This window comes from Anas platyrhynchos, chromosome 13 (assembly GCF_047663525.1).
Source record: "Anas platyrhynchos isolate ZD024472 breed Pekin duck chromosome 13, IASCAAS_PekinDuck_T2T, whole genome shotgun sequence".
In the NCBI taxonomy this organism is placed as follows: Eukaryota; Metazoa; Chordata; class Aves; order Anseriformes; family Anatidae; genus Anas; species Anas platyrhynchos.
The window spans coordinates 12,688,702-12,702,757 of record NC_092599.1 but is presented as its reverse complement, the minus strand read 5'-3'; the positions used below and the strand labels follow the sequence as shown (position 1 = coordinate 12,702,757).

The window sequence follows — 14,056 nt, the reverse complement described above, 5'->3', positions numbered from 1 at the left end:
TCTCCAGAAGACACAATATCAGAAAAGTATGAGACCCTAATCACAATCAAGGCCAGGCACTTGACACAGACCTAGAACAACTCCTCCAGATTCAAGTTTAACAAGAAACATGTAAGGTGGACAAAAAATAACTACATTATCCAATCTTACATAAATCTGAATTCTGTCCTACATACAAAATAACTAAATAACACGACTAAATCCAAAACACTTTTCTGAAAGTACTACCACCTATGATTAAAGACCAATACTCAGTTTGCAGGGATACACCTAAAAGCCTCTAGGAAAGTCTTGCCTTCCCTGCGTCACAGATTGGTTCCTATAATATAAATCTTTAATAATATAAATCCTTAGATATTGTATATACTAGTTGTTTGGTGCCTTTTTTTTAAAAAAAAAAAAAGCAAGGAATATCAACTCTGATTTTCTTTGTGGATCTTAATTATTAATGCAAGTTTATGGTAAATCATCACACATAAATAAGGTATTAGAGATATTTCTACGCAAAATACTAGTTTACGGTATGCACTGCAAAACTACTTGATTTTCAGTGTTAAAAGACATGCCTTTAAAAATGCATAAATAAATTGTTAAGTGTGTCTATTCACATTTAAAGTACTGCCAGGTATTCCAAACATAAAAAGGAAAAACAAACAAACAAACAAAAAAAAAAAACCTACATAAAAGGTTATCTTCTAGCTAGCTTTCTTTCCTGGTTAAGTTTTGAGACTGATTTCTATTCAATGAACAGGCCGACTATTCATTTGTGGACGGAGTTTTGCAGTTTTAAAACAGCAGGCTAAAACAACCAGTAGCAAATGTGCCAAATTTTCATGAACAAGGAATAGCAAAACGAGTTTCAGAGCCTTTATTTATCTTAAATAAAGATAAAAGCATACCTGGAGAGTCTGTCCTATACGATTCACTACAAATAGAATTGCTTCTTCCAGGTCTTGTAAGCTTGGATAAAATTCCATTTTTTTTTCATCAAGAATCAGTTCCATCTTAAATAAAGGTAGATGACTTCTGTCTTCAGGGTCAAAAAGTTTAACAAATGCTTCAACATTTCTTCTCAAGAATTCTTTCAGCTAGATCATAAAATATATCTCCTATTAGTTGAAAGAACAGGGAGCCCCATCCCACCTTCCCTTCATTCAGTAAATCACGTTTTCCATGCACTGTAGTACTTTTGGCCTGATTCATAGATAGCTGAAGTAGTATGAATCTTTCTAATGACTTCAGTGGGTATTAGTCTCAAATTTTAAGAGCTCAGGCTAATGAACATGTACACAAACACTTCAGTAAAGTCCATTGCACTATTCTTGCTAGAAAACTAAGTCTATTAGTAATATGTGCCTTAAATATGAACGGAATAACTGGAATGCATTTTCCTCTAAATGTGGTGGTGGTTTTTTTTGGTGTTTGTTGTTTCTGTTTGGTTTTTGATGCACTGTGGTTTTTTGTTTTTTGTTTTTTGTTTTTTTTTAATATGACAATAATTTGATTAGAATATTTTCCATTATTTTTCTACAGAGTAAATAAAGGTTTGATTCTAAAAATGTCTGCGTTTTTGAAATGCTGAACTTAGATATTCCCACTGATTATTATATTCATAAATAGAACTATGTAAACAACAGATGCTTCAAATTAACATGATGTTAAAGGTTTGTTAATCTTCAGTAAACTCAAAACCCCCCTACATTTCACATGAAGTTAATCACAAGGAAGAAGCATATTTACCTGATTAATCATGAGCGTGGCCACACAGCTGTAAAAAGAGTCAACCTGATCTAAGTTTATACCATTCAATGCCTCCTTCTGAGTGAAGAGGCTGATAACTCTTTGATACCATGTATGCAGTATCTTCTCTTCTGCTTTTGAACAGCATAAAGAGACATCAGTCTTTAAAGATTCACAGTTAATTGGCCCCTTCAATCTAGAAAAGAAAATTACAGCCTACTGTATACAGAAAATAGTAAAAATAAATAAATAAATAATAAAAAAAATAAAGAGTGAAGAGATAATAATGTTACACTGTATTAGAAACACTTTTTTCTTAGCAGTAAGTAGAGTGGGAACCTAAGTACCGTTTTTGCAGTCTTAAATGAAAAAAAACAATACCACCAACCCCAGAAAATGAAGAACAGTTAACTGAAAAAAAAAATGAGGTAAAGACAATGAAGTTCCAAAATTAAAAATAAAATTCAATAACTGATGAAAAATAGTAAGAACAAGAAATATAATCCACTTCAACCAGAGTTTCATGGAGATCATGGCACTGACATTAACTAAATAATGAGGAGACCTTAACAGAATTACAGACAAAATATCAACCAAAACAGCTGATATTATCATAAATTTAAGGGCAAGTGAAATATTTATGCTTAGAAGAAAAGTTAAATTAAATGTGTGACAACACAACACTATGATTCTATGAACACAAAATAACCTGCTCAAAGATCTTTAAATGACAGATTGAACAAATTAATTATAGAAAAAAGCCCCCAAACACAGTAATTAATAGAAGTGCACAAACTCTTTTGTTTACCAGCTTCAAAAATCTATTGGCTAATAATTCACCAAAACAGACTTTACCTGAAACTTGAAAAATCCACTATAAGAAAGGTAGAAAATGCTGAATAACCAAAATCCAGTAAAGTTTTCATTGTGGGGTGAAGAATATGCAATTTAGAAAGGATCCGATTTTTTGCTTGAATAAAACTTTTATGCCATGGTCTAGAAAAATCTAGGCCTCTGAATAAACAAACAAACATACAAAAACAAGTGAAGAGTTCAAGTAATACTTGAGTAAAAGATTCTTACAGAGAAACAAAAGTATCAAAAACCTTATTCACAAAAACAAATATATACTTAACTGCCCTACATACATCCTCAGTATAATGTCGTGGAAGCTTTAATCTGTCTAATCCATGATTTTATACTCCAGAATATTTTCAAATCACCTGCTCCTCCAGAAGCTCTATCAATGTAAACTTTAAAATTCAATAAACTGCTAACAGGAAGTATTTATTATCAATGTTTAGGTAGCAGATGTTTTAATGTTCCAGAAATTGTACCATTCAGATAATTATATTCTGTCTACCTCAATTCCTCTTCTACTTTGCAGAATATAATACTCTTTGCATTTGGTCTCAAAGTTTCACTGCATAGCACAGAGGCCAAATGAAACCTTGGCATTGGATGCAGTTTCAGCATGTTAAACTACTGCATGATGTTGCTGTCTGTGGGTAAAGTGTCTTACAGGGACACACTCTATTCCAGAGGCAACTTTAGTATCTAGGCACTCATTGGTTCCACTCTTTGTAACTGTAGCAAAAGCATTAAATATTGTCAACTTTGTAATTCTGAACTTCAGACATAAATACACTACAAACAGAAAAAAACACCTCTTTAAGGGTCTCCAAAATAAATATTATGCCATAACTCTGTTCATGCAGCTCAATTAGAATTTCTCACATGCAACTGAGTGTTTTGCCTGTGGGTAATTTGCTAATTTAATCCACTCACAAAGGTAATAAAGGCAAAGGTGCCTCCTCTTCATATTCAAGCCCTTTTACATCTGGCTTAATAAGAACACTTCGCACTAGGAAGAAAAAAAGTAAAAATCAATAAATGTATGAGCATGTTCAGTAGGCACTATACTTCCTCTGTCATTCTCCACATCGGCCTACACACATAGTGGGATGGAAAGGTAACTGTACATTCAAGTCTCCAAAAAATCATTCTCCCAAAGGTAGCTCAAAATCACAGCTTTTGAAAATACCCATACAGAGACAGGTGTATAACTTCCAGCCAGTCTGTCCCTTATTCACTAGATAAACTAGTATTTAAATAATTATGTATTAATGGTAATTTTATTTCATATAAATATAGTGGGATACTATAATTATCCCACTGATGACATTATAAAGTTGGTCATAGTTTAAATTGTTGATTTTTTTAATTGGTGTTTTAAAAAAGATCGACCTTTCAATAAAATATTGACAAAAATGGCTAAATTTTAGTTTTCAGATATTAAAGATGTAAATAAAGATGTTAAGACATGATTTATAGGGAATTCACTTTCAAAATTCAAGTTTATGAACCTTATTTAAAAGTTTAAAATTTCAGATGAGTTGTGAGTGATTTCTGAAAATAGTTAATTTAGTTAACTATAATAGTTAATAGTTACATATTCTCTGTGGGAGAATATGTAACAGCTTATAATATCTATATAACATATGTGTGTGTATGTAATACATATGTGTTATATTATCATAGATAACATATCACATTATAAGCTGTTACATATTATATATGCACACATATATACAGATACACATACATACAGTAATATTAATACTGCATAGCTTGTGGTACTTACCCACACATCTGTTCATGCTCTTTTCAAAGTCCTTTATTATCTCCCCTAAAAGCTTTTCAACTAACAGCTCTCTGTCTTTGCCTTCCATGAGTGACTGTGGCACCAGTGAAAGCACAGACTTTAGACATTGCTGCTGAATGGGAACCACTGGGTTACTTTGCACACACTTCTTCATAAAGAGGTAGTTGTTCTGAAAGGACAGTATTATCAGAGGTCTAATAATGGGCTGTGTAAGTATTTTTTTTTACATGAGATTTCACAATGAAGTCCCTTTTTATTTGTCTTTTTTTATACCTTTGGATGGGAGACATAATCAAATCTTTTAAGTATTCACTCAGTAGTGCACTAAAAGCTACTCACAAGCTGATAAAATGGTCTCCCTGTCTTAGTGCTCAAATACAAAGCATTGCACCTTTTTAGTATTTTCCTTGTTTCTCTGATGAAGTTCCTGACTGATAATAAAAGAGTTCCAAGTTCATACTACTGTTCTTTGGACAAACATTCATCTAGCAAAGAGTATGCACAAATAGATGTATTTCTGGGGGGGGTTGTTTTGCCAAACAAATAGATATCTATGCTTTTGAGTGATGCATTTGTTATAAAATGGTATATATATAGTCTTCAAAATGAGTTTATCTAACATCAACCAAGAAAAACAGAAGCTCCCCTAGGTTACTTAACACAAGTATTTCAATGTTAATTTAAGTTGAAAGTGGCTTTCAGAGATAAATTATTTTTAAAACTATACACAATTCAATTCAAAAAATTATACCAGTATTCACACATCTTCATTCCTTGTTGCAATCAAATGAACAATGTCAAAGACTACTTTTTGTAAAGACTAAAGTACGATCTATGACCTCAACTGAAAAAAACACTGAACCCTCATAGGATATTTTTATGTAATGATCTTTAAGTAAATTTTAGATCAAAACTTTAATTACTGCTGGACATACACACACTTTCTGTAACAGAAAACACTTTCCTTCCTCTGGGTCTCAAGAAAGGATTCCCATTTTTGCCTCAGATTGCATTTTTCCCCGTATAAGACTATTGCAATTTTTTTTTCTGTCTAACAGATACAAATTCCACATAACATACTCAACTCTTCTGAATAGAAATTATTTATTATTCCACTTTAAAAAAGCAGAAGAAAGAATTTAACTCACTCGTCGTCGTTTTTGCTCACTGTTCATCTGTATAAAAAAGAACAAAAAATCCTAATGTATTAAGAACATATACACACAAAAAAAATGTCAGAAATATAAATGTTCATTTTTAAATTTAACAGATATGATTCCTAAGTAAAGACTTAACTGTGTATATTCAGGTATCAATTTCAATAGGGCTACTTGTGCATATAAATCTATTTATGAATTACCAAGAACTGAGATAAAAGTATCTTTTAGTAAATATTGAGAAGTAAGAGCATAAATGCCCAATAACGAAGCATAAAATTGGCAATAATACTGAAGAAATACACACTTACAGTGGCAGGTAGTTCTGGGACAGGGGGTGCAGGAACTCTGTGATACTTTTCTTCCATGTATTCAGAATAGACTTTTAAGGCTCGATCAATTCTAAAGTAAAATGTACACTCAGAAGTTCAGAAAAATACAAATAATAAATACTACATTAAAAATAATGCAGTTTTTTTAATTGATGTAACCTGTTTTTTCATGTTTGTCAACTGATCACTAAAAAGTGAGGCTAGTGAGACAACAAACATATCTCAAGCAGATTTTTGGTGCTGTAAAATTAAAAAAAAAAAATCAGATTCCAACAAACAAAGGCTCTTCTACTAACAAACGCCATTATTATTTCCCTAATATCTAGAGTGTGATGTTTCTTTCATTTGAACTTCAACATTTCTTGAATTGCATTAAACTCACAGTAATTGATTAAGCATCTCTTGCTGTTCTTTGCTTCTTCGGTATGTCAGTAGCTTATTCTGTGATGGTGACATATCTGATGTGACTGTTGAAGGTAAAACCGTGGGAAGAAACAAAGTTCTCAAAGTCTTTCTATTGGAAGGTGTTCCACCTGAGTGTAGCATCTAAAACCATAACAAAAAGGCAATATGAGAATACAATTATTCAAGTCCAGAAAGCAACTTAACAGATGCATATATTAAATTGAATTTACATAAGACATAAAATGTGGCAGCCGCAAGGATATCTACAATTTAGATATGAAAATTTATTGTTTCAGAAAACAGAAAAATACTGTACATGCTAAAATTGCAAAGTTCAACATACAAAGTTCAACATACAAAGTCTGCAATCATAGAAAATGATGGTACCTTTCATTAACTCAAGATTTGTACGTTGCATAAGAGTTAAGTCCTGTTACAAGATTCTTTGGGTGCTAACCCACCACCTGTACGAAGCACAGAAGATACCAGCAAAGTAGTCTATTAACCCTCAGCCCTAAGCAGACTGCACCAAAACAGCTCAGTCTCACAGTTCCTGTTCTGATAGGGAATATCAAACAATGTTACTGAATATGGGGCCCAAATGGGTAAGAAGCAAGTTGAGCATGAGTTAGCAAAGACTAAAGTGAGATTACTAAAACAAGAGACAAGTGAGGTGTTAATGTGGTTGAAGGAGTGTGGCTAAATCCTGGCTTGTGTGTGCAGAGTGTATTACCATTCAAATTATGGTTGGTTTCACAGGGGGCTGTCATTTGTTGGGGTGGGTACGGGATTCAAACTAAGTGACATGTCTGAGAGACAGACAGGAGTTTTGGGTTGTAATCACAGTTTTGGGAAGTAGTTGGACTGCGCCACAAGAGAGGGAGACAGATAAGGATTTGAAGTAGGAATTTTGGTCAAGGAGCCGGATGAAGATGTGTAGTAAGGAAAAAGAGGTGAGGAAAGAACAGTAACTACCACAGTTACAGACAAAGGCAAACAAAATTAGTTAATCTCCGCATATAAGGACTGAAAAACAGAAAAAACGCCTATGTATGACTGGATTCAGGTGCACTAAACGCCTGTCTTTCTGCAGGGGCTTCAGTGTTGTGCAGCCAAGCCTGGCAACACCCACAGCCTCACGGCAGGGTTCCCCTGGAAACACGATGCCCAAACTCACGAGTGCCTTTCCTCAGGTTCCCGCCGGGGAACAGGAACCCAGAGCCGCCTCCTCCGTTAGTTCTACGTCCTAAAAGCGAATTAAAACGGGGAGAGGGTCCGGCAAAAGAAACACATCTGGGCTGAGGAGAGCCGAGGGGCTCCTCCTGGCAGCTCCCCCGGCCCAGCAGGACCGGACACAGCCCTCTTGGGAACAGAAGCCCCAACCCAACCCAGCCCGGTCCCCACCGCCCTCACCTCCCCGGGGCTGCCGGGCACAACGTTGGCCGGTCGGGACAGCGCCGCGGTTGCCGGGCGGGGCGAGGCGGGGCCCGGGGCCGCCACCGTTGGTCACCGCCCCGCGGGGCCGCCCGGCCGCAACCTCCCCTCAGCGGCGATCTCGGCTCGGCGCCTCCACAGCCCTGCGTGTGGCGTGGGGGCTGAGGCTGCGGGGGCAGCAGCTCGAGACGGAGCTGAGCGGCTTTGTAACGAGTATGGGAATCAAAATGTTGTTTTTGCACAGTTAGGCTGTGTAGAGAGGAGGAATGTGGTATTGAGATATGCTTGCGGAGATAAGGAAGCTTAACAGGCGAGCTTGTAAAATGCACACAACCACAATCCTCAGGGCAATCAGGCGGAAATCACGCTGTGAGAAACGTTACCGCCTCAAAGGGTAAAAAAAGGCAAAATAAAATTGAGTTGTAACAGGCTGGCAACTGAAAGCCATGTGTTGTCTGTGAGGCACCGGATAGATTGTGAGCCTGGGTTACCCGGTCAACGGGAAAGCAGGGGAGGGTCCCGGTCGTAAATATTAATATAATAAAATAATAATTATATATATATATATGTAATAAAATAATAATTTATATATATATATGTATATATATATATATAAAACGTGTTATGGAACTAGCAGGCGCGCTCCTGCTTGTGGGACGCCGCCATTGCAATCGCGAATAAGATTGCCACTTGACTGAGATCCTCGCCTGAGCCCATGTCATTGGCTAAGGATTATTTCTCACAAGGACTAGAATTTCATTCCAGCTTCGATAACCGTTTCTGAGCAGCAAACAAGCCCCAACCCCGTGTCACAGGGGCAGGGGACAGGAGGGAGCCGGACCCCTCCCCGCAGCCCCCTGAGGGAAAAGTCAAGCGCCTGAGGGGCCGTGACGTCACCGCCCGCCTCAGCGCGGCCCCGCCCACCTCCCCCAGGCCCCGCCCCCTTACTCGGGCACGAATCACGCCGGTCGGACGCCCCGCCCCTCCGCCACGAGACCGTGCGTGTGCCGTCACTTCTGGCCGGAAGCGGGCGTGCGGCGCCGTCTCCATGTGGCAGCGGCTGCGCGCTGCTCTCGGCCGGCTCCGCGCGGGCGGCCCGGCCCCGGGCCCCGTCCCCGCGGGCATGGAGCGGGCCGTGGTGCGCTGCGTGCCGGCAGAGCCCAAGCTGAGCGTGCGGCTCGTGCTGCCCGACGGCAGCGCCAGGCACATGCAGCGCGACCAGGAGGAGCCGCTGGGCCGGGCGCTGGCCCGCCTCGCCGCCACCGCCGCTAAGGGCCGCGCGAAGGCGGCCAAGAAGAGCAAGAAGGCGCGGGCCGAGCCGGGGGAGGGAGAGGAGGAGGCAGCGGCGGTGGCGGTGCCGGCCGTGCGGTTGTTCTCCCGCGACGGGCTGGCGGTGGCCGAGGAGGTGCCGAACGCGGCGGCGTGGCAGGACGGCGCCGTGCTGCAGGTGGGCGAGGCGCGGTACCGCGTGGAGCGCAACCCGCCCGCAGTCACCGAGCTGCGGCTGCCCCGCTCGCTGCTGGCCGGCTTCCCCGTGTGCCCCAAGGTGAGCGCCGAGTTCGCCGCCCCCAGGCACTGCGTCTTCCGCTGGTACCGCCAGCGGCGGCCCGCGGATGGGGAAGGAGGTGAAGGAGACGCGGCTTGGGTGGAGGAGGCGGAGGGCACCGAGCGGGTCTTCACGCCCTGCAACGCGCTCGTGGGGCTGCGGCTGAAGCTGCGCTGCACGCCCGGAGATGGGGAGCAGCGCTACGGGCAGCCCTGCGAGGTGGAGAGCAGCGGGCCCGTGGAGGCCGGTCCTGGCGCCTGCACCTTCGACTCGCGGCACCTGTACACCAGGAAGGTGTGCGGCCATGGCTCCGTCCGTGCTGTCTCCTACAATATTCTGGCTGACACTTATGCCCAAACGGAGTTTTCCCGCACCGTGCTGTACCCGTACTGCGCCCCGTACGCGCTGGAGATCGACTACCGGCAGAACCTGCTGAAGAAGGAGCTGGCAGGCTACAGTGCCGACCTCATCTGCCTGCAAGAAGTGGACAAGTCCGTCTTCGTGGACAGCCTGGCTCCGGCTCTGGATGCGTTCGGACTCGAAGGGCTCTTCAAGATCAAGGAGAAACAGCACGAGGGCCTGGCCACTTTCTACCGCAGGGACAAGTTCAGCCTGCTGAGCCAGCACGACATCGTGTTCAGTGAAGCCCTGCTCTCGGACCCACTGCACAAGGAGCTGTGTGATAAGCTGACCGAGTACCCTGCGGTGCGGGAGAAGGTGCTGCAGAGATCATCTGTGTTGCAGGTACCAATTTTTATGTGTCTGTTCCCTCCTTCCCCTTCCCACTGTTGCCTGGCAGCTGAGCCAGGTGTGTTTGAGTGCCCAGCTGCAGGAGGAAGGGAGGCAAAGCACTAAGAATCTGAAATGATGACAGAACAGGGGGATGTTCCCCACCAGTTAGGGTAACAATAATGAGTAGGGCAAATGAGCAACTTAACATAAAGGAAATGCTGACAATTGAACTTGATATATGAAATAACATCAAATTTGGAAAAAATGCAAGCTTACTTTGCTTGAAGATGAAATCAGCTGTTTGAGGATCAATCTGGGATTGGTGTTGATTGCTGGTTTGTGGCATTTGCTGCCCAGTTGTTCACCACAACATTTGTCAAATATCTGATGTCAGTAGATTTCTGTAGTGGTACTACTGGCAATATAAGTGGCTGATATCTATACTTTACACAGAGGATAAATAGACTCAGTTTAGGAGCTGTACCATTCATTGGTTTATAATGTCTCAGATTCTGTTGTTTGGAATGGCATCAAGGCATAAGCTAACTAATGCACTTAAAAAAATATTGAAATTTATCAGAGACTTCTTTTTCTTAAAGGTTTCCGTTCTTCAGTCTGCAACTGACCCTTCCAAGAAGATTTGTGTAGCTAACACCCATTTGTACTGGCATCCAAAAGGTAACTTTCCTGCATTCCTGTATATGGGATGACTGGATTCTCCTTCCTGTGGAGAACTGATTTATCCCTAACCTTTTGCAGCTATTACCTTTTCTTGTGGAACTGGGGTTTTCCTGCTCAATTCCTTATATAGGTAAAATCAAGCCAGGCTATTAGACTTATTATCTTCCATACAGTGAGATTGTTCTAGTTTGACAGGGAGTCAGAGTACAGCTGAAGATCAGTCATGTTACACACAATTTGCCTGAATCACAGCTGAAGGAGAACCAGCTTTGGCTAGAGAAACTTTCAGAAGAGACTCTCCTTTAAATTAATTTTATCTAAGTTCTGTTCCTTTTAGGAACAGTATTAGGATGGTTCCCAAGAGTTGTAAAGCTCCTGTGATATGGATGTCTAAGGTTTGTAGTACATAGGTTTTTGAATTTGAAGTTAAACATTGTCTGCTTCTGCAAAATTCTGTAGTTGCAAATAAAGGCATCTTTATCTACAAAAAATATTCTAAAATAAAGTGCACAGGGAATTTAAAGCAAGATTGCTGTTTTAGAGCCATACATGACATATGCCTAAATTAGCAACTCTTGAGAACTCTTCCAGTGTTACTATGAACTATTTTAAGCAATACATTTTTTATATTTTCAGGTGGGAACATCCGTCTCATCCAAATCGCTGTAGCCTTATCTCACCTCAAGCATGTAGCATGTGACTTGCATCCCAGTATACCAGTCATATTCTGTGGAGACTTTAACAGCACACCATCGTCTGGAACTTACAGTTTTATCAGCAGTGGTGGCATTGCTGAAGATCATGAGGACTGGGTCTCTAATGGAGAAGAAGAAAGGTGCAATATGCCTTTAACCCATCCTTTCAAACTGCAAAGTGCTTGTGGAGAACCTGCTTACACCAACTATGTTGGTGGGTTTCATGGATGTCTGGACTATATTTTCATTGACAAAACTGCTCTAGAGGTTGAACAGGTCATTCCATTGCCAAGTCATGAAGAAGTGACGACCCATCAGGCTTTGCCAAGTGTTTCACATCCTTCTGATCATATAGCACTAATATGTGACTTAAAGTGGAAATAGATCAGTTCTTCTACGGTGCTTTTTGGGGTTTTCATTCATTCATTTACTGTTGGGAAACTGGGGTTGTGCCCTGGCTTGCATGCTACTAAAAGGAAAGTTAGAACTACTGAAAACCTTGTGTTTAATGGTTCTACCAAACATTATCTTACTGTTCAGAATATTTGCGTGATAACATTTCCCTTTTTTTATATGCTAATAAGAAAATATTTAAGATGGGGAGTTTTGAAAATTGGATTATCATATACCTTTTTATAGGTTTTTAAAGATTAAAAACTTTGTTAAAAAAGCTATATGAATATAAATAAGTTTACAAACTGAATCCTGTTTAATTCAGAACCAAATGCAGAACATGAAAAGAAATTACTTCAGTTAGTTCAATTTTACGGTGATTACTGTCAATGACAAAACTTTTAAAATAAATTCAGAACTTGTCTTGTGCCTAGTTTTTTAGCAAGCAGCATGGTGGTGTTCTGGCTACTTTCTGAAAAGAAGGTCTTTAATGTTCAGTGAATGGACTTGTTCAGTCAGCAACTGTGTTAAATTGAATATCATAATTGATTGGGAAGCACTTTGCCCACCTAGTATGGGTAATGAGGGTAACTTCAGCACCTGTTAAAACTGGATTCAATATATAGGCTGCTTCTGTTGTCATTAGTAATATAAGTAATATTTAAGGCAGCTGACTTGGGGTGGGAGGGAACTTTTTAAGTTCAACAATCTGTTTCAGGGAGGGGGAGGGGCAGAAAAACTAAGGTGGTGTGTTATCTATGCCAAAATTAAAAAAAAAAAGTGACTTGAAAACCTTTGTAAGGTTCTATTAAAAATACTTTGAATATTTTTTTCTGTATTTTTTTTTCCTGTCTAGAACTGTTTCCTGTTGTTTTGAAAAAAATTTGAATGTTGGAAAATATATTTTATCCATATCATCACTGAATGTGTTGGAGGGGTGTGAATCACTAACTATTCCCTTGCATAATTAGTTTATATGAAACAAAACACCACTTAATGGTTTCACTAGAGCTTGACTAATAAAGTTCCCTTTTTGATTGTTTGTCACTGTTCTCATTTGACTTCTTTCTATTTACTGGTATCTTCTATGGCAAAAGAAGTCCTAAAGTGCTACTGGAAAAAACAGTTCTCTGAATATATTCTAAGGCAAAAGAAACAAACAGAACTGTAATGTATATGCAAACTTACAACAGCAAGTATGTTAAAAGATTTAACAGAATTTGTGCTTAAACAGAAGTAAAATACTAAGGAGGAGAATAAAAAAGGTAATTCAGAACTCTGTGGGTTTGGTAACTTTCCAAGAAATAAAGCTAAAATATTGTGCTTCATTCTGTACTTGCTTTAGTTACTTATAATATTTTCAAAACTCTGCCTTCCATGCTAATGTTGAAATTGATACTCAGTTTTTAAAGTCTCTGGAAAAAGCCAGGAGATAACTTAGTCATGCTCAGAGAGGAGATAGCCTTGAGAAACATCATTATCTAACCTTAAAAGGGTTTGTGAGAGCATGTGCTTTTGTCTTGTAGGTGTGCTGCAGAACTGGGTGCTTCCTCGTTGTAGAATGACTGTAGCTCTGCAATTTTTGAGAAAAAAAACAGCTGGATATATGCAGCTGGCTCTGACATTGAGCTGGTGTAAGGGCAAGCATAGTGTGACAACTTGCCTTGACTGACATACTATCACTTGAGTGTACCATTTGTATGGAGCCTTTCCGGATGGAGTCGATGCTATCCCTGATTGTGTAGCTCATAAAGCCACCTTTGATAGCAGGAGACCTTAGTGAAACACTGTCACAGATGGCATGAGAAATGCTTTCTTAAGAGAAGCTATAAAGTGATCTAAAAAGGTAAAAGGAGAGTGTTAAGGAAATGCAGGCAAAGAGGATCTCTGAACCCTTTCCTAGTATATGGAAAAAAAAATCAAGTAAGGATTAACTTCAAATAAACAGGAGCCAAAACTTGTGCCCCTGTAGTCACAAAGGGTGCTTGTAACTGGCTTCAGTTGCAGGGAAAGGTAGCTTTTTCCATAAAGATAAACAGGAACTGACAAAAGGACTGTTCCAGTAATATGTGGGGGGGTTTTGTTCATTTTTCAAGCAACATAAGCAGTCATTTTCTCTTTTTCCTTTCATCCCAACCTCTTTTACCTGATCCTACTCCACCACTTCTGAGTTCTGCTATTTGTTTCTGCTTATGCATACCAGATTAAAATATGGAAATGATCCAGCTAAAATACAGGGTCTTCTCTTAATTGTATTAAGATTTCAGTGGGTCATT

General features: G+C 39.9%; 2 protein-coding genes across 7 annotated transcripts in view; one reads left to right on the top strand and one right to left on the bottom strand.

Annotated features, from left to right (window-relative positions):
- The window catches only part of DNAH12 (dynein axonemal heavy chain 12), a 65,466-nt gene extending 56,683 nt beyond the window's left edge, over nucleotides 1–8,783 (bottom strand). The window contains exons 1-10 of one of the 6 annotated variants that reach the window (XM_072044098.1): nucleotides 7,713–8,263; nucleotides 7,477–7,545; nucleotides 6,277–6,440; nucleotides 5,874–5,964; nucleotides 5,554–5,580; nucleotides 4,385–4,574; nucleotides 3,529–3,604; nucleotides 2,596–2,754; nucleotides 1,741–1,936; nucleotides 900–1,088 (exon numbers count right to left, since the gene is read on the bottom strand). In XM_072044098.1, the coding sequence (XP_071900199.1) occupies nucleotides 900–1,088; nucleotides 1,741–1,936; nucleotides 2,596–2,754; nucleotides 3,529–3,604; nucleotides 4,385–4,574; nucleotides 5,554–5,580; nucleotides 5,874–5,964; nucleotides 6,277–6,440 (1,092 nt within the window). In that variant the 5' untranslated portion in view covers nucleotides 7,477–7,545; nucleotides 7,713–8,263. The other 5 variants (XM_072044097.1, XM_038186030.2, XM_072044099.1 and 2 more) reach the window with 5 other exon arrangements.
- PDE12 (phosphodiesterase 12) lies at nucleotides 8,745–12,822 on the top strand. Its single transcript, XM_027467544.3, has 3 exons — nucleotides 8,745–10,023; nucleotides 10,611–10,689; nucleotides 11,329–12,822. The coding sequence occupies exons 1-3, from the start codon at nucleotides 8,782–8,784 to the stop codon at nucleotides 11,769–11,771; spliced, it is 1,764 nt and encodes a 587-aa protein (XP_027323345.3). The 5' UTR covers nucleotides 8,745–8,781; the 3' UTR covers nucleotides 11,772–12,822.
- The last annotated feature ends 1,234 nt before the right edge of the window (nucleotides 12,823–14,056 follow it).